A 26,317-nucleotide genomic window follows, 5' to 3' on the forward strand; every position below is an offset into this window, starting at 1 on the left:
TTACTACATTAATTTTGAAGTTAAGCGCCTCGAAAATTTGGCATAACGGAGAAAAAAATGGCGAGCAAAGAAGAATTAGAAATTCTGCATAAATTGGAAAGTTTGAAAGAGATAAGGTGAAAAGCAACCAAATTATTTTTTTCATCAGTAATAGTTCTAATATTCTTCTTGTTGTTCTTCTTTTCTTCCAATAATGTGATGGGTTCCTCTGGAACATACTCGCACATGTCGTGAATTGTGTACATCTCTATGTATATAGTATACATGAAGATTGTTGTTGTTATAGGGTTTAACGCCATCTTTCAGCACACGATAGGCTATAAATGGTGGCCAGTATTAATGGTGGAGGAAGGACCCGGAAAGAACCACTGGCCCACGAGATGCTACTGGTAAGCTTTCTCACATACCCACATTGGCCGAATCAGAGACTCGAACCATATACATAGAGAGAATAACCACATGAATTTGCTTCCATACAGCGTTTTACTGAAGGAACATCTAATTTACAAGGTCTGTAGTCAAACAATGAGAAAATATTTGAACTCCATTTTTTCAAAATTCAGTGTTACTACTTAGTAATGCATGTTTGTATCCCTATCCGACAAAAGTTGTCATTTTATAAGCATGTCATTGAACAAGAAATGCAATATTCAATAAAACTATTGTCCATTTTCGGCGGGATACATAAGTAAGGCATTTTTCCCAGTCCAAAATACTGTTCAGCAAATGTGACAGTTACCAACCTTGCTAAATACTCTTTTTAATTTAAATATAACCACACATCAAAAATCAATAGGAGCTTTTCTTTGACACTTCTAGGGCATTCCCCTGCATTTTTACAAAAAATTTAAACAACATTGCAAGTGCAGAATGTTCACACCTCGCGTCAAAAACAAAATCAAGTTAGGTTAATTTTTCATTGCAGGTCAGTCAAGGATGAACTTATTAGAAATACCATAGGAAAATTATTGGATACAAGGTTTGATATTGCTATGATATGTTTGAAAGATGGATGATGGGCAATAAAAGGACTTAAATTAACTGTCCTACTTGGCAAATACTGTTTTAAACTAGTGTCACAGAATATATTAATCTGCAAACAAATTGTGACTATTATCTCACAAAATTTACCATTTGAATCTAAATTTTGAAGTTAAAAGGTGTACACAGTACTTTATACAGAACTCTATGTATCTATGGTAGTGTATACCTAGCATTTCTTACAAGTATAATGGCTACAAAAGTATGTCATTTACTCACTGATTCAATCTGAGACATGCTGAATTTCGTGCAGTACTTGTGAATGGATGTATGCTTCTGGCTGCAATTTGGAAGGTAACATTGAGGTGGTTGAGCTCAGAGAGGTGTGGGAGGGAGCTGCTTTATTTTTTTCTTGACCTATATGGAAAAGGTCCATGGCCAAAACGGACTTGTACTTAAAAGGCCTGGTCCAAAAAGGCCCATTTTTGTATCCATTACCAGATATGTATCCATTACTAAATATCATGGGGCCCCGAGTGGCCGAGTGGTCTAAAGCGCTCTCCGTTACGGATCACAGCCATCTCACCTCTGTCTGCGTGGGTTCGAGTCTCGGATTCAGCCAATGTGGGTATGTGAGAAAGCTTGCCAGTAGCTTCTCGTGGGTCGGTGGTTCTTTCTGGGGTTTTCCCGGGTTCTTCCTCCACCATTAATACTGGCCGCCATGTATAGCCTATCGTGTGCTGAAAAATGGCGTTAAACCCTACAACAACAACAACAACAACAACTAAATATCATGTATATTAATCAAAATAAATAATAATAAATATCAACTCCTTTCGTTTTTTTGTGAAATATCTATGAACACTCAAAGGAAACCAAACACTGAACTAAAATCATTACAGATGGACTTGATGGATACAACATTTGTTAAGCAAAAGTATGAATCTTGAAAATCAAAGAAGACGCAAAAACAAATCGCCCACAATATTGTTTTACTAATGGGTTTTAAGTCCAAATACAGAGGATATTTTAAAACAAGAAAATGAGTGTCAAAAAGAATGTCATTTAGCAAAATGCAAGAAGAAAGAACCAGAACAAGCAGAAGTTGAATAATGAAATATTTAATTTTTAATCATGGAAATATGGAAAGAAGAATGGACTATGCACAATGTACATACGAAATCCAATGGTTGAGTACAAGCCACTTTTCGACCGCTCCAGTGGCATAGTGGTTAGAGCATCCACCTCGGATGCTGTATGTCATGGGTTGATCCCTGGCCAAGTCATAACAAAGACTTACAAGAATGGTACTAACAGCTGCCTTGCTTGGTGCTCAGCATTAAGAGGTTAATGTTAGGACTGGTCAGCCAGGTGTCACGATAATGTGACTGGGTGGGACATCATGCTACATGTCTTCGGCATGATGCCCCAGTGCCTGACATCACTATAAACTGCCACACTGCAGACATAGCAATATGACTGAAAAATTGTTAAAAGCTACATTAAAAATCCAAATCACACACACAAGCCACTTTTCAGAAGTAGAGAAAATCTAAAAGATTTAATTGATACTGAAGACACAGTAGACAAGAAAATGGATCCTGGTAAGGTGGCGCTCACCAGATAATAAGTACTTTTGAGAGAGTGACGTATGTAAGGTGAAGTAGTTCGCATTTAAAACATGCACAGTGGAGAGAATGTTTGCATACCTCTATGCTACATTAATGTAATGTGGATGATATTTCTTTTGGATATTGTACTTTTGGAAATTTTACATGATTTAAGCACACTGCTAACTAAAATGACTGCTCCCTTGTGTTAAAAAATCAGTCTGAATTAGTCTAAAGTACACTATACATAGCAGCTATTAAAATAGGGAAAATGAATTTTGCCAGACTAGACAATACCAGCTTCTGAAAGTGCAATGAATGAATTACCAAATATATAAAATGTAAAAAAAGTTATCGGCTCTTTTTTTATACAATTTACCTCTGAAGTTCAGGAAGTGAAAATGACCAAGTAGAGCTAGCACTTTTTTGAAAGGTGCACATTTGAAGTAAGGCCAAGCTGTATACTCTATAACCCATAGTACACCCATCAATCATACACCAAAATAAAGGGAATTAAAGGTTCTTTGCATTATACCTAAGATATACAAGGTCTTTTTTAAATAGCCAGTATAACCAGTGAGGAAAGCCGGGGACATTCTTTTTCTTTAAATTCCTAACCCTATGCAAAATGCGAAACTGTATAGCGCCACCTAAGAGATGAAAAATCTGAAACAAAAGGATGTTGAAGTCAAGGATACAAAGGGATTTTTCTAAGAAAAGTCTTATAGAACCATAAACAAAAGGGGCAAATTAAGATAAGGCTATCAAGAGCATTGTTGGTTAAACAGGAGAAAAAAAGAAAAGAGTGGAATCCTCATACAAAAGATTCAAACATAATTTTTCACTTGTGATTCATAGCTTATTTTGCCTTTTGTAGTTACTGATACCAAATAAGTAAATGACATGTACCAAGTATTTCATACAACTCACTCTCACTCTCTCTCTCTCTCTCTCTCTCTCACACACACACACACAGCAGACAATGGTTATCATGTTGACTGGTTATAAAAATCAGTTGCATTATTTTATCAAACTACAGAGAACAGATTCAGTTGGAAAAAGTGTCATGTTTTCACTGCTTATTATAATCAGATTACCTATTAAGAAACAACTATTTAAAACAAAGATGGCACAGTTGATATTGGTATAAAAATGACTTTAATATATGAAGTTTACCTGTAATCACCAGTGGTATTTTAGTCAGGAGTGTCTCTGTAATCACTACAAAAACTGTTAAAATCATATGACACATCAAGCTCTGTTGTGACTGGAGGCATGGGAAAGAGGTGTGATTGCAGAGACTTGTGTTTGTGTATCATTTGTGATTATCAAAGTTTCCTGACATAATAAATATTTCTGAGACAGAAAACAGGTAAAGGAAGTGTAAAAGCTAAAATGTGGATGCTGACTCTTTCCTGATGCTGGTACTGCAATCTGTATAATCTGAACAGGTCTGCTGTTTGCTATCAATAGTTCACTTGAGTCCTGGCATTAATCCTTGCCGACCAGTGCTTCATTTTTTGATACTTAATGATTTAGCAATAGATATAAAAATGTAAGTGATAAGTGAATAGACACAGATTTGCAGAAAAGTTATCATTAATTTAAGAAAGAAAACAGGATAAGCATTGGAGAAATGTAGGGCCAATGACATTGATCACATATTGCTAATATGGCTTTGAAAATATTCTCAGTATAAACTGCAGGTATCCAAAAAAAAGTAAAAAAAATGTTATTAGAGACTTATTTAAAAACAGGAATGAAAATTTTTAAATTGTAATAGTAATAATTATTATTATTATTATTATTATTATTATTTCGGAATCTTCTATAAGTTTTTTTCTCTCCGTAAAAGCCTTTCTGACCTGTTACTGGCCATTTTAACTCGGGCCTTTTCTGTATCAGTCCTCTCTAAAAAATCAGCAGGAAAATGAGTAATTATTTACATGCCCTACTGAAAAGAATTTATACTGTTTAATCTTTCCTTCACCATGGAATAATCAACCAATCAAATGTCATTCAGAAGATTTTGATGCAGAAACTTATAAAGTCAGTGTCCAAAACAAAAACTGTCTTAGATGGTTTGCACATAAACAACACCTCATTTGAAATGAAATGAAGTTCAAACACTTTATGGCCATTCCACTTAAAATCCTTGAAGGTCTATATTGTTTATTGATTGCGCTTCAAAACTTGGATATTATTAGACCAGCGCAGAAGCTACTACCATGGAATTCAAGTTTGTGAAATTTTCAAAACAATCAAAATCCTAAATTCCAGCATGTTTTTGCAACTTAGTGTGACTGCACTACTTACTTAATGTATCAAGAGTTTATATTGGATGTTAATTTTAAACAATAAATGAAAATAAACATAAGAAATGGTGTAATGGAACACCCCTGAAAGGCCATACAGTGTGGACATGAAAGTGGGGCTGTTTTTTTTATGGCAGAAAAAGTTGCAATCCTTGTTGGTCCATGCTACCTACATTGTAAAACATATCACGTTTTATTTTTTTAGTGCTACGTCTTACTACCCAAATAACAATAATAATAATAATAATAATAATAATGACCTTATTTAAAGAGGGTAACACAATTAGCTAAAACCTAATCTACCTTAACGACCTTGTATAGCATGTTCCAATGTCGGTTGACATTGGAACGAGTAGTCAGTTTCAGGACTATCTCACACACTTGGCAGCCCATATCGACACTCTTCCACAAATTGATATATAATTAATATACTTACTGTCCTATTTTTGTCCTGATGGAATCAAAATCTGACACTAGCAAATGGACACATTTTCATGTTCCATTGACATACATTTGAATTTGTTGAAATGCGGCTGTAGTTGAGGTATGCTGAAGTAGGTTCATATGGGGGATATGTTTCTTGAAAGAAACAAAACATTGCTTACAGTTCCAGTAGGCATAATATATTTTTATTCATGGCATTAAAGAATAATAATTCAACTTAATCTAATTTCGGCATTCCTGGCTTTCATCGCTTTCCAGCCAACTGAAATGTAGGCCAATGAAACTTTTGTGAGAATATGAATTTAATACAGAAAAGACATCAGAGTAAGTAAAGTCTGACTAAAACATTATGACTTTGTAGAAAAGCGTCATTATTGGTTGCCAATTGTGTGAGATATTCCTGAAAATTTAACTTTCATTACCATGTTAGTGGACATCAAAACACGCCACACAGCACCGTTAGTTAGGCAGTAAGACCCAGACGCCCAAGACATAAATATCAGCATTGAGCTCTTACGTGTAGGATTATGTACATGTCATGGGAGGTCCAAGATCAGCTAAAAACCAATTAAAAGCATCCCTTGTCTGGAGCTATGGGTGCAAGGGACATTTTTTTGTATACAAATTGAATGCCACATTCACCGGCCTAAAATTAAAAATATCATAAACGATAATATGCAAGATAGGTCAATATGGTTTATATTTTTGGATAGCTATATTAAAACAAAGCATAAGAATATTATTCATTTGACGAGAGAAGTCAAAGGCAGTTCATAGCAAAACAATTTTATGCACCCCAACCCCATATTTATACCTGCATTTTTCATGCCCGAAGGTCATTTTTGACACCACTTTATGCTCACAGTGCAAACACTAGCTTTTTTCCTGGGTGATAACTATGCAAAGCATTGTGTAATAAACAGGCTGATGCAATTGAAAATAGATGAAATTCAATCCATTTCTTAGATATTCTACTTGCCCTGAACTCATGTGTTTACTGCTATGGGGGGTTAGCACTTTTTTCTAGCTGACTATTGGTATTTCACTATCTGCATACTGTACAGTAACTATGGGAGGTGAACGTGCCTCACATAAATTTAAAGAACAACACAAGCCTGCTACACATAGTTCACAAATATATCCATATCTTTAATTACTAAACAGTAATAGCTGAAAAAGTCATACCATAGCCTTAAGTAATATGACAGGCACCAATTTACCAAAATACCACTATCACTTAAGCAATCCCCGTGTCAGACCCTGCTCTAGTCCTGTAATGTAAGACATATCAGATGCTATTTATATTTTGGTGTTACATCTTACTACCTATATAATGACCAAATGTTCAAGAATATCTCTCACTTGGCAGCACATAATAACACTTTTTCACAATATAGAGTCATATTGATTTTGGTGGACTTGAATTACTCAGTCGTCTTTTTTTGAATAAATTAAAATTCTCACACAAGCAAATCGATGTGTTTTCAAGTTGGTTGGAATATAATGGAAGCCAGGAATGACGAAATTGGTAAAGCTATGAGAAATATCTTGAACGAAATGACACTAAACACTTTCTTCAATATTAGTATAGTTTTATTCATTTTGTTAAACGTAATCCGATTTTGGAATTACCAGCTTCCATCACATTCCAACTCGCTAAATGGAATATAAAAAAGCACCCATTTGCTAGTCAGATTTTGATTCCATAAGGATAAAGACAGCAAAGTAAGTATAATTAATTAGATTTAAATTTGTGGAAGACTTGATATGGGCTACCAAGAGTAAGATATTCCTGAAATTTTAAGATATTCCTGAAATTGTAAGCTCACGTTCTCATCATTTGACTTGGGAACATTCTGCACAAGGTCATTATTTAGGCAGTAAGATATAGGACCAAAAAAAATAGCATGTGATACATCTTACATTGTAGGATGACCTCTGCTCTGAAAGCATTGATGGAATTGGTGTTGATTAGCTTAGATGATATGGAGTTCCACTGGCAGATTCCTGATGGTAAGAAGGGGTCCTTGTATGTGTTGACTCTGGTGAAGGGGATGAGAAATCTGCGTAAATGTCTTCAAGTGTAAAGTCCTGTCTGATGGAGGTATGGTGCTGCTGCATCGTAACAGCTTTTGCTTGTTGTTTTCCGACTTGAAGCTCTTCCCATCCCGTGTTGAAGCATGGTGGAGACACTGCTGGTTTGTCGATAATCTGAGTTTCCTCTGACCATTCATACTCAAGTTTTGATATTTGGACATTTATGTTATGGTGTAGGGTCAGAGTTTATTGCCTATCAAAAAGTTGAAATTCACTGATACCATTTAGTGTTGGAATAGGGTAGACAGTTACTTGCCAGCTTAGCATACTTGAATGACCTTTCATTGAGGTACACCTGAATGAAATTGATAGGAATATGAATTATTCTCTCAGAAGTTATAGCATTCATTGTATCTTTAATCTGCTGACAGATGAGATGAAACTACAATGTTGATGAAATCAGTCTTGGAACTCACCATTTGCATTGTCAAATGGCTGCACAAATCTCGCAACCTACATGTCAGTGACATCAGAGGTCCAATAGTCACGTGATATTATTATTTTTGTTATTCATTATATACTTTGGATAATTGTATTTTGGACTAGACATTGTCCAGAATTAAATTCAATTCTTACCTGACCTGAATCATTGATTTTGGTTTTGTAAACAACATGTTTCCATCAATCTGAGTCTAGAACATTGGAAATTCCCCATGAAATGGTGGGTCTACCTGTTGTTTACCACATTTTTTAAAATAAGTTTTGGTAACAGATTTTTTGTTTGTAACTAAGATTTTGTCTTGTATCAGATCTAGACATAGAAAAACAAAGTTCAAGGCTCGTGTCATGTACGCATTTGTTTATTTATCACAGGGGCTGGTATAGTTGCTTACAGTCTACTTGTTATACATGTGCTATATAATAATACAAGGTAGGATACTTCTCTCCTTTCTCATATGACCTATTTAAGAATTAACACTGATATTTAAGGCTAGACTGTCCTGACTGCATGCCTTTTTCTCGCAACTTAAACATGCTTGTTTTGAGATCCTGATGACATTAACTAGGTCAATACCTTTGGTCGACAGCTACTGTAATTACTGATTAAGAAATATTTGACTAAATACAATTTAAATATGTAATAAAATTCAAATAATAGAAAGCACAATATACTGGTAAATGTCCAGCTTAATTAATGCCATTTTTGCCTCAAGTTTGTGGCCCTGCAGTAAGTATTAGCTGTTCAAATTAGGGCCACTGTTCACATGTTCATTTACTGAACTTTTTATCGGCAGACATTTTTGTCATGGCAAAGGCAATACAAAAACTTTTTACCATAGCATGTACTTATTATACCATGTTAGGAAAGTATGAACGAAATGGTCAACTATTCAGAATGAAATTTTTCACTGAAATATTTAAATATAAGGTAAATCTTTGTCATTTAATAAAACAGAAAAAAATATAACAAAATTGACCATGTATATAAGTATGGTCATTTTTGCATTTTATATGAAACAGTTCCAAGAAAGCATGCAGGATTCTTGAATGTTATGTTATTGCCAATAATAGTTTGGCATAATTTCAGCCATTTCTTTCTTCAAAAACTTTTACTTTTTTTTTTAATTTTGAACCTTTCAATATGCACTGTTAGCTGATACTTGAATTTGATTTTTATTTTTATTTTAGAACAAAGTCTCTTCAGCTTGAGAGGGTTAAATCCAAGCTAAAACAAGAATATGATGCAGCAGAAACTGAGGAAAAGCGTCTTGCAGAATACAAGCAGGAAATGGAATTGCTGCTTCAAGAGAAAATGGCTCATGTGGAGGAACTGAGACTTATTCATGCTGACATCAATTTGGTAATGACATAAATACATAGTCATTGGATGAAAATCATCAGATATTTAGCAAATTTCATATTTCTTTATGGTTTGCAACTTAATTTTTTAATTTAGAAACCTGTCAGAGTTTTCTAGATCTGTTCAGAGAATGTTCTTTAAGGAGCCCTTACCGTACATGCTTGAATATAAGTTTAGTCCAGATGCAGAGAACAGAAACCCAGATCTGCCATCACATAATGTACTGTTCAGATTGTGTTGACATTGTTTCATGCAAATTGACTCTTATTAGAGTGTGAGCTACTTCAGCGGAAACAGAAAGAAAGATGAGCATAAGATGAAATATATTGGTACAATTTTTTTTAAATCTGTAATTTTTCTTTCATTTTGTTTCATTAACCTGTGAAGGAAATGACTTAGCTTCTATAATCAATCTGGAAAAAGTATAAATTAATCTGTCATTGTATTTTATTAATCAAGCTAGATTATACAGTCACCTTGGAAAAATTGTAAATTAGCTTATCTGCATCTTGTACTAAAAACCATTGGACTGCCATGGCATGTGCTATTTTTGCTGTGTTTTGTCCTTTTATTTCATTAGCTATATTTTCAGGTCCAGTGAATTTACTTGAATTGTGCAGGCAATCTCATTTAAGTAATGCATATAAATAAAATCATCCTGATAGCAAACACTCAAACAATTATCATTGTCAGAACATTTCTGTTAGGAATCCATTCAGATTTTGTATATACATGTACAGGTATTCCCCAATTTATGTAATTTCAACTTATGTGAATTTTGCATTAACACAATTTCAAATGAATTTTTCATAGTTTAATTTTTTTTAATGAAGACTACAAAAAATGAAATTAAATGTTTAAAACCCCTCGGAATAGAATTTGAAAATGGCTAACATAAGTTACTTGAATTGTGTTTTTTCAGTGAGAATTAAAGGCAGTGAAACTAAAGGAGTAACAAAAACGAGCATCAAAATCACACAGGAAGAGTTAGATAAACCTGTTTGATTCATCAGCTTTTTATTCCCATGCAACCATTGAGTCAAATATAGTGTGTGCACTTGAGCTCCACATTATCACTGATGTTCACTCATTCTCAGTTAATTCATTTTTCTGTAATGGTGATTGAATTTGAGTTCTAAGCAATGTAATAGTGACAGTAATACAATTGTTAAGATACTGAGAAAAGCTCTAACATTGGAAATGAAATTTGATGAATGAATCTGTATAAAAGAGGGCTGGTATTTGATCTGCTTTGTGTTTGACCAAATTCATGCTGAGGACAGTCCCTACCATTGCTTCCCGAATTAGGGATAACAGGGGTCTAGATTTGAATTTTGGGGAGAAGTGACTATATATATAGAGAGAGAGAGAGAGAGCGAGAGAGAACAACCCACATTTTCAAATGTTGTAGGAAAAAAATGAAAGTTATATGCTGGTTTTAATAAAAATACAAAAACGAAAGGACACAAAATTTTCCATATTTATATATTCCGAGAACAACTTCTAGAGCTTTGTAGTATCACGTGACTACCACATTGACATGTGCTGTCTGCTTCATAAATCAGACTGGCTAGATTGCTTGTTTTTTTTTAAAAAGTATCTGACTTTCACTTAATATGATTGAATTTATGTACAACAACATTAAACAGGAGTTTGTTGTTGATATCACGTGACTATTGGACTTCCATTGTCATTGTTTGAGATTTGTGAAGTCATGTGACTAGTAATGCAAATGGCGAGTACAGGGTCAGGTTTCATCTCTGCCGTAGTTTTGTCTAGTCTGTCAGCGGATTAAAGACATAACATTTATAACACTTGCCATTTCTAAAAAAAAATCATTTTCTAATAGTTTGATGTAGCTATGAGTCGATATAACATAAGTTTTAATTTGCTAGGCCTACTGGTATGTGACTACCATATGTTGCTAGGTATGGTGGGGGCAAATTCCAAATTTTGATTTGCAATTGCCATGACCCCACACCCCAACCTGAATGTCCAAATATGAAAAATGCATGATTCCAATGTAAATTTGCCTGAATCAGAAATAAATTATTTCAGATCAATAAGAATGTAAATTTTTAATTAATTTATTGCAAATTGATCATTATCAAAATATTGAGGTTATTGGTGTTACTTGTTTATAAGGCTCAGTTGGCTTTTGTTAATACATGTAGGTTGGTCTTAATGTTAAAAGGTAAAAGGCTCAGTTGATATTTGCTGATAGGTTGGTAATCAGGTTGTTGCTGACATGCCCATCTTAATATTGTTCTTACTGGGTTGTATGGCTTTGTTGACTTTTACTAACATGCCAGTCTTGATGTTGTTGGTGTTACTGGATTATTACGCTCATATGACTTTTGCTGACAGACTCGTCTTGAAGTTGTTGGTGTTGTGGAATCACAAGGATAAGTGAGACAATGCTTGTTAATGTTGGTATTATGGGATCAGAAGTCTCATCTTCAGATTTCTTTAAAGTCATTTGTCACCACAAAGCAATAAACATAATTGATATAAAATTCATTTTCACAACTATTGAAATAAGCAAAAGTTTAATAGATAGCTCAGAACCATAGGAAGAAATGAACCTGTATTATTGATATATAAAAAGAAAAATTCCATGATAAATAAACATGGCTTACATTGCACTGCATAGCATCTTTTGTTTAAAAATTACTCTGATACTTATTTGAACCAAGTATACAACTTAATTATGTAGTCATAAATCATAATTTTACTTTGTCCCTTAAAATTATGTGGAAAAATTATATAATAATAATAATAATAATGACTTTATTTAAAGTGGTTACTCTTGAAAGTTATGTAATCACCAACTGTAAGAATTTACCAGCAGTTTTCTCTGTAGCAGTTTAAGTGTGGCCACATAGACAAGTAGGATTTTAAGTAATGAATCTTAAGTGTCATAATAAGTCATACAGTTTTGCGTGCACATTTAAGGAGTCTTTTAATGGGAAGCTGAAAATAAGCCATGATTCCAATGTAAATTTGCCTGAATCAGAAATAAGTTATTTCAGATCAATAAGAATGAAATTTTTTAATTAATTTATTGCAAATTGATCATTATCAAAATAACTGCAAGTTAATCCTTGAATTACCATAACTTCTTTCATGGTGCAGAAGGAAGAGTGTTCAAATAATTTACATGCACATGCAAGTACAGAAATGCTAGATGTTACCAAACATATTTTGTTGCAAATGGCAGCATCATAATAATGTTGTAAGAAGTAGTATTACTGAATTAAACAAAATGATACAACTGATTGTTTATGTAGATGTTGACTAAGAAGCTTTTTAAAAGCTTGGCATGTGTCAGCTGACTTTATATAAGTTGGAATGGAATTCCATAGTTTGGCTCCAGAAAAAGCAAAACTCATCTTATAAAACTCTGGATTTGGTTTAGGTAAACATAACCTGTTTGAGATGGATCTTAGTTCATACATATGGACAATTTTAACAAATTTAAAATTACATTTAAGATAATCAAGAGCCAAACCATGTAAGGATTTATAGACTAGTAAACCCTTCTGAAATTGAGTTCTCTGCTGAAATGGAAGCCACTTTAGGGTTTAATAAGATTTGTTGATGGTGTATTTAAATCAGCATGAAGAATAACACTAGCTGCTCTTTTTTGAAATTTCAGTAATCTTTTCTGATTTTCTATACCACTATTACCCCAGACAGAACAACAATATTCTATGTGTGGCATGTTAAATGCATTGTACAATATCTTTCTCTGTTCTTGAGGGAGATAATATTTTATTCATTTCAATAGATAAAGCAATGAGTTAACTTTTTAATGACCTTATCATCTTATATTTTCCAGCACAAGATATGGTCTATCATGGTGCCAAGTTGTTTTTCATTTTCAGAGTCTTGTATATCCATTCCTTTTATCAGTACTTTGAAATAATTTTTCTTAACTTTTACTCTTGCTCGACTACCTATGATCATGGTTTTTGATTTGGCTGCATCCTCATACCATTGTGTTTATTTATTTTTTCCAAATCTTTATTTAATTTAGTGCTAATCTCATGGCCTGTTGATCAAATATTTTATAATGTTGTATCATCTGCAAACATGTTGGTGGATAGCTCAATGTGATATGGTAAATCATTGATGTACAACAGAAAGAGTACTGGTCCAAGAACTGATCCTCGCAGAACACCTGACTTTATCAGTTTCTTGTCTGAAAGTTTATTTAAAATAGAAACGTGTTTGCCATCAAGATAGGATCGAAACCAAGTTAAGCTTTCGTGGTTAACTTTATCTATGCTGAGCTTTTTCAGCAAGATTTTGTGATTTACAAGGTCAAAAGCCTTTGAAAGGTCAGAACCAATCATCCACCATCCTAGTTAGTGTAGTCTGGCATGAACGTCCTTCTTGGAAGCCTGATTGTCATGAATGTAGCAAATTAAATGATTCCAGGTAGTTTCTAAATTCTCACTGTCCTTATATCAATGTATTTAGGCTCAATGTGCTTTTGCCCATAAACTTCTGTTTTCACAGCACTTTATTAAAAGCTTCTATGTTGATAGTAATTTATATGTTTATCATCCCCACACTTTAGCTTGGGGATCATACCCTTCATCTGTCCATCCCCCCACTTTAGCTTTAGGATCACACCCACCATCTGTCCATCCCCACACTTTAGCTTGGAGATTATACCCTTCATCTGTACATCCACACACTTTAGTTTGGGAATCATACCCTTCATCTGTCTACTCATCAGTTGGTCCCACTATTCCATAACCATTTCTTGTCCTTAACAGCCTGCTTGATTTTTTTTTATAATCAAACATTGCACATAAGAGGATATGCAATATAATTAACATATATTGGGTCATTGTGGGGAAGGGGTGTCATTTGATAAGAGGCATAAAGTTTTATCATGGTGAGCCATGGAAGTCTCGAGTTAAAAATACTTTACACTGGTATTTAAAATTATTGTGGATTATGACAAGTGAATGAAAATGTATGGGTCACTTTGTTGAAAATGAGTCAATCTACAACAACTGCTAAATGTTGAATATGAATACAAGAACAATCTTCATTATTAGAACAGTTTTCTGTATCAGATCACAGACAGGATATTCTGCAGAATTTGTCAGGTAACTGTTAGCACATTTTTATTCTAAAAAAACATAAATGCATTTAGGAAATAACTTACACAAATTGTCTCATTTCTGATTACATAGCAACTTATTTTTGCTTTCAGAATGTCAGTTTTAAGCTCCACTAGTTATACACCAAGCTACTTGGAGAATTGCAACCAAACTTTACAGACACATTCCTAAGTGACAAGGGTGCCCCTAAGATGTCCAGTATTGCTTGAAACTTCTATCATTACCACTCCTAAACAGATGGTCATATTGACATAAGGTTATCACTAGAAGGCTTCTTATAATGACTAATTAGTCTTAAAAGAAAATTGTGCCAGTCTGAATTGGCATCCATTTTGAAAATTAAATTGCATCTTGTCTAGAGGGATAGTGGGGTTTGCACTAATATTTGATTCCATGAATTCTTTTCTGCCAGTAGAGCTTCAATTCCTTTTAGGGACTGTCATTCTAAATTTCTGCCATTAACCTTTTTAGTTTATTTATGTCACACAATTTTCCATAAACTGATTTTCTATTCACAAGTATCCTTCTGCTTTACTAATGACAATTGGTTTTTCTGTTATAACATTTGAAGTCTGGTTCGAATTGGGCCAGAACTGAACTTTGGAAAGAAGAGACATCTTGTGGAAATTAAGCATATACTTAAAAGTAAGTGTATTTTTGAACACCAAGATGTATGTTTCAAATTCTCAGATGGAGACTACCATTAAACAAGCTGAGGAGGAGCGGAACAGATCTTTGGAAAGTTTGAAGAGGTTGTATGAGGATTTTAAACCTATGAAAGAGGAAGTTGACAAGATGAGATCAAAACTGGGACTTGAAGTCCTGCCTGATTTAGATAAGGAAGATGAAAGGTTGACTGAAGAGTGAGCAGTTTTTTTTATTTTGTTTTTCTTGGTTTTAGTGGCACTTTTAATGTATTATTGGCCCTTTCATGCTGATGAAATGGGTCTTGGGATTTAACCTTTACCAAAGACACACTGAGTATTAAACCTGCAACTCTTGATTACTAGCCCTACACTCTAATAACTGAGCTACCACATCTTAGTAGAAGCCTATAATTAGAAAGCATTTGGTGGAAGTATGTGGCATGTTGATTATAATACTTAAAATATAAGAAAGTTTGAGTCGGTTATATATGGATTGATTTGCTCAGATTGGCTGAGCTGGAATATGGTGTTTGAAATTTTCAAGACATTGCCAACTTTTTACCCAGAATACATATTCAGTTATCAAGTGTACCAGAAGAGACTTTGGAATTTTCTACCATTTTAAACTTCTATTTTCTCTCATAATTCCCCTCTTTGACCAAAAGTTTTCTTTCCATACTAATAAAAGTTTGCTTTGTTGCTAATTTATTCATTTTCAAATATTCCCACGATCATTTATACAACCATGAAAATTTGTACAGTGACATCAGAGCAAAAATTTTCAGATATAAGCACAACCCATAGGCTTTCAATCAAGAAAATATTTTATCTTTATTTCATTTATTTGCCATCGGAAAAATATGATCGCCATTATCAATTTTGGCAATTGCTTGTGCTGATATTGACTGTATTGAACCCAGCAACTTGATAAATTGCTGCACGCAAATCAATATTAATTTTAGCAGGTTTCCATCTAGAATCAGCATTTGGTTAAACAAAGGACTGACCACATTTAATAGTTTGCTCTAAGTATTGCATCATTGTCATTTTTGCTAAAACAAAAATTCCTTTTAGAACTTTTTATGAAATCAAAGAAAACAATTAGTTTGTAAATTTATACTACCTTGATAGTAATTATTTTAAACTGTATTGAATATGGTTAGTACAAATTTACACATGTAATACTGCCTTCATCTTATACGGCAGCATTTGTGTTGAGTTTATTTTTAATAATAGTTTTCCTTGTATTTTGAAAGTCTCTTAATGTTCATTTTCTTTGAGCAGATATTTTGAGAGACCAGTCCCTGAGTGGAGCTCAGAGCCAACTGAGACCCCACTTCCCCAAACTATTACTGTGACAGCTGCCACAGCCACTCCCCAGCAGGTACCTATCCCCAGAGCCAAAACCTCTCCAGCTGATCAACAACGCCAGGCAGCCTTCAGGCAACAACCACCTCCCATGAAGGTTTGTTAATATAAACTTAAGGTTTATGCTCGCATTTAACAAGCACTGCTGTTTGTAAAATGACTTCCTGTTGGCAAAAGTAGATCACAGTGACCAGTTTCTCATGCTCTGGTGAATATGTGAAGTTTATGTTTCTAGTTCCATTTTAATAGCAGCAATTAGTTAACCTTCACTATTGCATAGCTTTTACTTTTTCTGGTTGATAAACCTTGTCCTTTCAAAATATGAACCCATCCTCCAGCAGAATGGATAATTGTCATTAAGATATGGTTTACTTATGCACCTCACATGCCCATGTGCAAAACAGTCATCTTTTTCAAGGATGTCATGCTAATGAATGTTTGTCGAATCTTTGACCAGAGAATATTTCTAATGTTGCTAGCACTTCACCTCATTGCGGTCTTCTTCAACAGATATTGCATTCTAACATGAATTTTCTCAATATACTTTTTAACATGCTGGTAACCTCTCCTTCCTTTCTGAAATTGGTTTGTTAAGGGACTTTGTAGGTTACCCAGCTGTATCTCTTCCTTTAATGGTTAGGGTACACCATTTTTTTTTCTTCTCACAATACATTTGGTTACATGTAAGTCCTGTGTGTTAAGTTTTAACACTACCTTGGCCCTACTTCATTTAATAGAAATTCATAATTCCCTTAATTAGATAGTTCATTGAACATCAATTTGGTGTTCTATATATTTCACCACTGTATTTTAATTTGATTCACATGACTTGTGTCACATTACCATTGTGTGTGTCTGCATTTCTCCTTTGAATACATTCCCCAATTACATTATGTTAGGAATATTAGCCTGCTAACTCACAAATCCAGCCCTACTAAAAGATAAAAATCATCTTATCCTGTCTATTTCAAATAGACAAAGGGCAGTAACTCTGGCCCATTACCTCCCCCTTTTCACCTTCATATGTCGCCAGTTTTTAGTTTCACTGCTGTAAAGAGCACACGTCCAATGACAATCCAGCCATTTTTGTGTTCCTAAAAACCCATCCAACATTCATTTTGGATTTACTATGTGGATTTATCAATGTACTGCAGGTCGTACACATTATTTTACAATAACTGTCAATTTTGAGTGATTTTGTCACTTTTTGGGACTTCGTCTTTTAAGACTTCTGTCCCACCACAGTATCATTGACCTTATTCAAATTCATTATGAGTTAGCGTGCCTTTGTCTTTGTTCATTTGCTACATCCGTTACAGAGCACTTATTAGTGAAATTCTAAGTGCTGTTGGTATTTATGCTTAGCTTATTCGTATTTCATGCTTTTTTTGATAGAATTGTGGTTTAATGATTACCTAAGCATAGTGCATTAGTTCATAACAGGCCCATAAGTTTTTGATAAAACACTATCATGTCTTTTTTAGTTGCAACAGTGTTTTAGCATCATGATAATTTCAAATACATTACTAGTTTACACTTTAATTTTTTTGTTTTTGTGTCTTTTCAGCTGAATGTCTTTTAATTGCTATATATGCAACTTCAGAGCATGGAAGTCTACCATGACTCTTGTTTTATTTATACTAAGTTATAACAATCTATGATATGTAATACATGGTCATTTTGTCTTGTTTTAGCTAGTTACTAATTCACTAATTTATGCCTTTGTTTCTCTTGTGTAATTTCCATATAATTGATTACTAAATGCTTGAGATGCACTTTCAAAGCATTGACATTGAAGGGAAGGAAAAATGGAATAAATCAAGGAAGACAGCCTACAATTCATTGTTGGTGATACATACTCATTGGGGAGTTTTCCCCAATTTTAGACAACACAGTGGGCATAAGTACCCACCCCCCAAACATGTCCCAACATTGCCTTCAGTGATTGATGTATGTCTTATTGTTGGTTCCTAACATAACACCAGCACCAAGGCCGATCACACACCATTCACACCAGGTGGCAGTGCCATTATGTCGGAGTCAAAGATGCCACGGATGAGGAACTGTTGCACAGTGAGTGCAGTGAGATAACAGACCTGCCAACCCATATAAATTTGCCGCAAGTCTTACAAAAAATGACCCTTAAAATACTGACTTATGGTATAAAAGCAAAAACAACGGAAAAATGATTGTCTCTGAAAAATCAAGATAATTGGATCGTCTGTGTTTGATTTAGAAATAATTGGTTTCCAGATAATTGGTCCATCTGTGTTTGATTTTGATCTGTGGTTCTTATTAGAATTAGTGGAATCAGTCATGAAGAATGACAAGGAATATTCAGTTTTTTTGGGAACAAAAACAGGAAGGGACATTTATTGGATATCATGTGCCAATTTGAATATGTCCTCTGACAGGAGATATGATTGCCATTGTCATGTGAAATGGAAAAAATTCAAGAATTAAGAGATATCAACAAGCCATTGAGCTGCATAGGGTTTGGAACTGAATTTTGTGCAACTGTACTAACGGTAAATAAGGTCTACATGTACTTTACCAACTTTTCAGTTGAACATAATGTTAACTGTCGTGTCATGTTTCAAATACCGAACTTTTAAATATATTTTCCAGTGTTACAATAGCAGTTTATGATCTTTTGTTTGTTTTTTCTTCCTGAAAACTGGTCACACTTGTGGAGAAAAAAATCAACTGCCTTACTGAGACAGTTTCATCAGAATTCGCAGGTCTGATACCAGCAAACCCATCTTACTCAGATCCATCTATGGAATGGACTGAATTCAGCTTTCAAGCTGCAATCAAGGAAATCTATCAGGTGTTGGCCATTTCGGAATGCCCTCCACTACCCAGGATTACAAAGTCAAGGCATCATTTGATTTTGTGGAGGATGAAGAGACACCATCTTTCCAGCTCCTTCTCCAATCGACAAAGATTATAGAGATTAACAACCTGTTTTCTGGTCAGATTGGCAAACTGTGCAACTCTAAGGCATGCGTCTCATTAAGCCAGATTTCAGTGACTTTCTCCTCTTGCTGGTATTAGACACACTCTAACACCTTCAATATGGATCTTCCAGCTCTCAACAAGAATTTGGCAGCTGTCCACATGTCGGCTCCATGGTACTTCAAAAGTGAATAAGAATTTGGTTTTGAACATCATGGCAACATCCTGTATGTTAGATTTGGCCTCATTGGCAATCATCCAGTTCGCCAAACAATCCAGCAATAACCACAACTGGTAGGCTATGGCCAGGATTGCCAATGACTTGATGGCTTCTGACCTTAATCTGACGGGATGCATGTCTGCGGTCAGTGTCACTTAAACAAAACCATACTGCTTTACAGACAACCCTATTTGGGTCTCTGTTGCTTTCTGGAGAACAGATCAAAGGAATTCGGCGGCAGGCAGCTCAGGAACTGTCCCTCTAACTCCCCGCTCCCCCCGCACAAATGTTTGGACCCTCTCTTCTCCCACCAGTGCGAGGGGATGCTCATTGGCCCCAAGACACAGGATTTCCTCAGTCAGATATACACCAATACTGATCTCAACCCCATGCCAAGAGAACACAGGAGATAATCATACAGAGATGGGAAGAAAGACTTTTCTCCGCCTTCAAGCCTCCAGACTGAAAGCATTGATGTACCCTTCCCTCCATCTGCAGGCATTCTGCCTGTGTGTGGCCAACTCCTGTGTTTACAGGCTCACTTGATCACCCTCTTTCCTGAAAATGGGTGGGTAATCCAGGTCATTTTGGAGTGGCTTCAGGTTTTATTCATCAGTCCCCATCCCCTCTCCTCTCCCCTCTTCATGGAAGTCCCAACAGATCAGGATATGGATGCCATCGTTCATCTCAAAACAGGCAGTGGAGGTTGTGCAAAAGGCACAGTCCTCTGCATTTTATTCACAGCTGTTTCTAATTTGGAAAGCAAATGGCAAGCTGAGACCCATCATAGACTTGACTTGCCTCAGCGTTCAAGATGGAGATGCAAGTTCAAGATGGAGACGGCGAGGTCAGTCCACCTCTTTGTCATTAGGGGGAAGAATACCATCAGTCTCAACCCGACCAAATGCACTCGTGTCCCTTTTTATCTCCCTTACTGCGACACCATTTATCAATTTACCATTCTTCTCTTTGGCCTCAACACCAGCCCAGATTAAGGATTGCATCGTCTCCCTGTTCCAGTTGACATTACAATGATGGCAGTGTACCTGGACAACATCCTCCAGAAACACATGGTAAGTTCTATGCTACTTCAAGGCAGGAATGATCTTTCTCTTTTAGATTATCTAGGCTTTTTAGTGAACTGGGAAAAGTGTGACCTTTGTCCATCCCAGACCTTTGTCTATCTAGCTATTGAGTTCGTAACCAGACTTGTTGAACTCATCGAGTCCATATCTAACAGGACTTGGATTTCAGCAAGAGAGTTCTTGCAACTCCTCTGTTTATTTAATGCAGCAGCGGACCTGATCCCATTTGGCCATCCTTTTATGCTCTGCTTACAGATGACACTGAGCATCATAACGACCTTTCAGATCTTTTAGCTAAGTTTGATCTCCATCAACCAAAATCCCTACTTTAGCCAACTTGACCAAAATCCCTCACACTGTTTCCAAAATGGAACTTGTCATGGATTTTAACATAGCTCAATTCAAGCCTCTGGCCCATACTTCACATAAGGTTTCTATCATACAATACATGTTTCCTGATAGCTTTAGCCTCCGTATGCAGGGTAAGCAAGCTACATGCCATTTCCACCAACCCAAACAATCTTCTGTTCAGATTGTATGGTTTGGTGGTCCTTTTAACACAACCAGGCTTTGTAGCCAAAGACAGGCTACTGTCCTTCAGTAACCAAAGTTGTCATTCGCTCCCTGTCTTCCATAACCAGATAAAGAGCAGCAGCCTTGTAAGATCTTGTTCATGCTCTCAAGCACTACTTAAAACACAGAGACAAGTCATGGCACACACAAGTGCCTCTTCCTCCAAGTGAAAACTGGGAAAGACGATATCACCCCACAAGCCCTCGCTTTGTGGCTGATATGTGTTATAAGCTCAGGGTACTTTGAGGCCTCACAAGACCAGAGGTGCCTAATGAAGATTACAGCCTATGAAATTCACGAAATCTCTGCAAGCCTCACATTCAAACATTTCAATCCAAGATGAATTGGAAGCTGTTGGCTGGCATGCAGAGTCAACTGTCTCAAGTTTCTATCTATGAGATTTAGCGTGGCAGAGGCAAACCCATTGGATCTGGTCAGGCTGGTGGCAGAAGCATATATGGCCACCAGACCCAACTAAATTGATGAAGACAGCCAGACTACGTTTCTCATCATCTTCTTAACTGTAGAATCTGGGAATCCAGCTATTCATCCCCAGAAGGATACCCAAAGTAGTGGTACATCCCTTCTATTATTCTAGTAATGTAATGTGATTTTGGAACATATTCAGAAAAACCAATTTTTGTTTTCCTTCCCTTCATTCTGGATATCAGATTCATATAAAATAAGAAACTAATGTCTGTCCACTCACTGTTTTCACAATGAAGGTGTCAATGAAATATCCTTGATCTGTACTTAAAAAAAAACGAACTACAAAGAAAACAAATTCATCTTGTGCCATATGCCTTGCAGCTAATGTACTTTCTCCCTATTATAAAAATCGTTAAAAGAAGTATGTAATTTTGTGATCATTGATCAATATAAGAAACAAATTTTTCAATCAAGTAACATACAACTATTACTACTGCACAAAAGATCTGTGCAGCTTTTGGGTGTTTAGTTATGTGAAGAAATATACAAAATGTTATTCTACGGCAGTTAAGTGAAGATTTTTATACTCCTAGTCATTGTTAAACATAATATAAAGCATAACTTTTTTAATATAATAGGTATCAGAGGTAACCAACCGTACTTAACATAAATATGTGCATCATTTAAATAATTTTTTAAAACAAAAAGACATCTTTCCACATACATGTACATGCTGTGCTATCATTGGCTATTAGGCATACTGTGTGCAAATGCAGAATTTCAGCAGTCAGCTTCATAAGGGCATGTTAGCTATACTGTACATAACTGAAAGTGTTGTCTTTTTAATAGTTGATTTTCTTTATTACAGGAGATCCTTGGTAAGAACTAAATAGATACTTTGCAAAGAGAGAGGGACCTCTTTTATCTGTTTACGTTTCATAGGAATCTGAGTGGGGGCCAAATTCATTCCTTAACAAACCTTGTTCTTTGCCAAATGCATTGTTCAGGCCAGAAAATGCTCCATGTCCAAGGTCCGTGATGCCAAGTAGAGAATCTGTTGCGATTGGTGCATTAAGAAACATGTTAATCCTAGCTTTTCCTGTGCGAGTGCAGTGGCTGATTTTCTTATATTCCTATTCAGTGTAATAGCTCAGCTTCAACTGTTAAGGGTTTTATCACAGCCTTATTTGCAGAAATCCTGACTTTGGGTTTCAGTTTTCAATTTTATGATTTTGTCAGGTATTTTGATCTGCAAAGACTGGTTTTTCATTCTTTAATACCTAGATGAAATATCATTTGCATGTTGTGGTCTTGAACAACAACAAAAACTATGAACCTTTGGGTGCAGCTTCTTTCATGAACCTTACCCTTGAAATGTTTTTCCAGCTTTCCTTAGCATCAGCAAGACAATGGGACAAGCTTCATGCTCTATCAACAGAAGGTTGTTTAAAGTTCAGCAACAATTGTGAGTTGGTTCCTCTCCTTTGCCAACCAGGTTTTTAAAAAGAGAGACTGTTATGCCTAGTTAAGACTTTATGACTCTGTTTTTGTCTCTACTAAATGGAGAAAGAATGGTAGGAATCACCTGATCATTCCCTTAAAAGGCTCTGCTGATATATCAACATACACTGATTCTAGATGGTTGTCCAGATGATCAAGAGAGCTCATCAGTCCCTTACTGAGAGGGATCTTTCATTCATGAAGATTAAAGCCCATGAGGTTCAAGCCATTTCTATCTCATGGGCATATCTCACTCATTCATGATTGGAGGATGTTACAAAAACCATGAACTGCTCTGGTGGACTAGTGGTTAGAGCATTCACCTCAGATGCGGGAGGTCATTGGTTCAAACTCCAGCCGAGACACACAAAAGACTTATAAAAATGGCACTAACAGCTGCCTTGCTAGGTGTTCAGCATTACAAGGTCAGTATTAGGACTGGTCAGCCTAGTGTGACTGGGTGGGACATGATGCTACATGTCTTGTATGATACCCCAGTGCTAGACATCACCATAAACTGCCAGATTGCAGATATCGTAGCGACATGATTGAAAAATTGTTAAAGCTATGTCAGAAATCCAAACACACACACACAAAAACCACATTTTGGTGGTCACACACTACTCCTTCTACCTTTATTCTTTAATGCAAAAAAGCAAATCATATTTTCCTTTGGTCACATCACAGAAATAGGCCCAAACAGATGCAGCTTAACAGGAGTGGACATTACTACAGTAATGGTGAGTATCAATTTTGAATGGCCATCAGCCTCCCTAAGCATGGGCAAATCAAGAGATGCAATAGCAACAGGTAAAGTATTACAGTAAAACCTGTCTTGAAAGGTTCTTGCTACAAGAGAGCAACTGTCTTGGGAGATAATGCTGTCAAGTACAGATTGATTAATTATATAGAGTTATAACTATAATGGGATACCACTTGTCTTTTGAGACAAAAAGAAATTTGGCAGAAAGGATGGTCTTTTGAAACAGATTCTTCTCTGCTGATATTAAAATGCAGTTGGGGGGGGGGAGCTAATGTTAATGATTTAACACTTACCTATTCTTATTGCAAGATTCTCTCCTCCCACCTGTTTCTGTTGTCCCACAAGTATTTTGTGTCCTAGAAAAGGAGGATAATGATAGTATAAGAGCCTGTAGGGAGCAGACTGGACCTATTATACTTTTAGTTCTGAACTTAAGAACTTTTCGTCTAATGGGATGATGGAATTTTTATATATGGATAAGAGTAACTTAAGTCCCAGAAAGGTATGCAATGCTTAGGTAAATAATTATGAAACACCCCTAATACATATACATGCATTGTTTTGTTTGTGGTGAGAAATGTTTCCAACTTATTCTAAAATTGACAGCAGATTGCTTGGGAAGTGGGGAGGAGAGGCTAGCATGAACCCTGATGAACTAGTTTATATTCTGCTGTTCTCTTGGATGCAGTTATGTCATTTTGAGACCCTAGATATTAGTCTAAAATGAATGAAGGCAACATTTGTATCCGTACATGATATAAGTGTGTAAATAATTCCTTATTGATTTACTTGCAAATAACATGCACTTAGCCCTATCTAACTATTATCAGAATTTACACAGATTTACCATCACTTAATGCTTAATCAGATCAGGGTCTGTATTATTTGTTCTACATTTGAGATTTTAAGTGACGTGATCTGCTGGAACATTATGTATCATGCAGTAATAGATATATGATGTTTGAAAGTGAGATAAATTTGTATTTTCCTTTCCAGGCTTGTCTGTCATGCCACCAGCAGATTCACAGAAATGCCCCAATATGTCCACTATGCAAAGCCAAAAGTCGTTCCAGAAATCCCAAGAAGCCAAAAAGAAAACTTGATGAATAATAAATAATCTACATTACTGAATATAAAAAATATACAGTATTATTCATGTTGTGTATAACTTTAATTTTTTTTGTGAATGCTACAGAAAAATAGAACATTATAAACACTTGTTTATATGTATCACATTCTTCTATCATATAACTTGCTTAAGTTTTTTTCATCAGTCATGTCATTTGCATCTTTTAGCTTGTTTCATGGTCAGTCTTGCATTTTCTGACAAAATCATGATAATATGAATATTTACTAGTTCAAAATTTTTTGCAAATAAGGAATATTTATATTTTAATTTATCTGTTGCATTTTAATCATAATATTTCTACATATCCAGAAATTGTAGGTCCTAAACTCACCACGGGCAGTTTGCAAACTTGCCAACTCTAAACATTCAGCATGTCCAAGATTGTTTTAATGCATGTCACTGATTTTAATGTGAGTAGGTGTTGTTATTAATATAGCTAGGGCAATTTCTTTGACAAGTGTGTTTGGGAATAAAATTCACTCATCTCTAATGATTAACCACTAGGAGGATTTCATTCAAAGCATGATTGATGCATTGAAAATATAGCATCCACAATCATTGTTTATGATCTGTTGTTTACTGGATAATTATAGGAGAATGATGCATACTTATTCTGTGGCAAACAACGAAATGGATAAAAAGATATAATTCATTGCAAATGTTAGTTTGTCACACATTTTGGCAACTAGCTGATTTCAAGGTGACTATTGGATACTTGTTCAGTAAATGGATAAAATTAGTACTATTCACAAGTCCTTAAGTTGTGAATATAAATAAATCAATACAAAAAGTCTAGTTTTCATTATTTTTGATGCAGTTCATTGGATGAATGTGCTATCTTATCTAGACAAGAAGAAGGAAACTTTATGAAGTTTCTAGTTAAATTGCAGGATTTACAAATTTTATAATAGTCAGAATAGATGGTCATATGAATATGGGATTATCACTAAAAGACTTCTTATCATGGCAGCCATCTTGAAAATCTTGTTATCACTACTCTGCTTATCAGCATATGGTATTCACTGAACCCAAAAAAATGTTCAATATGGCCATCATAGCAGCCATCTTGAAAATCTTGTTAAATAAAAATGGCAAAGATCTTATGTTCAATATGCCTGTCACAGCAGCCACCTTGAAAATCTTAACAATACTCCTCGAGAATGAATTGTCATATCAACATGTGTTGTTTTACTGAAAGACATCTTGTGATGTCTTCAATCATGTTGTCACTACTCCACCGGATTGGATGATGGTTA

At 35.3% G+C, this 26,317-nt stretch overlaps 1 protein-coding gene across 1 annotated transcript; it reads left to right on the forward strand.

Moving 5' to 3' along the window:
* Positions 1–21: 21 nt before the first annotated feature.
* Positions 22–25,852, forward strand: LOC149796475 (zinc finger C4H2 domain-containing protein-like). Its single transcript, XM_089961180.1, has 5 exons — positions 22–116; positions 9,077–9,248; positions 15,080–15,252; positions 16,321–16,501; positions 24,929–25,852. The coding sequence occupies exons 1-5, from the start codon at positions 58–60 to the stop codon at positions 25,040–25,042; spliced, it is 699 nt and encodes a 232-aa protein (XP_089817306.1). The 5' UTR covers positions 22–57; the 3' UTR covers positions 25,043–25,852.
* Positions 25,853–26,317: the final 465 nt, after the last annotated feature.

The sequence above is a fragment of the Sinohyriopsis cumingii genome, chromosome 6 (genome assembly GCF_028554795.1).
Source record: "Sinohyriopsis cumingii isolate HCF-2022 chromosome 6, ASM2855479v2, whole genome shotgun sequence".
NCBI classification, from domain to species: Eukaryota; Metazoa; Mollusca; class Bivalvia; order Unionida; family Unionidae; genus Sinohyriopsis; species Sinohyriopsis cumingii.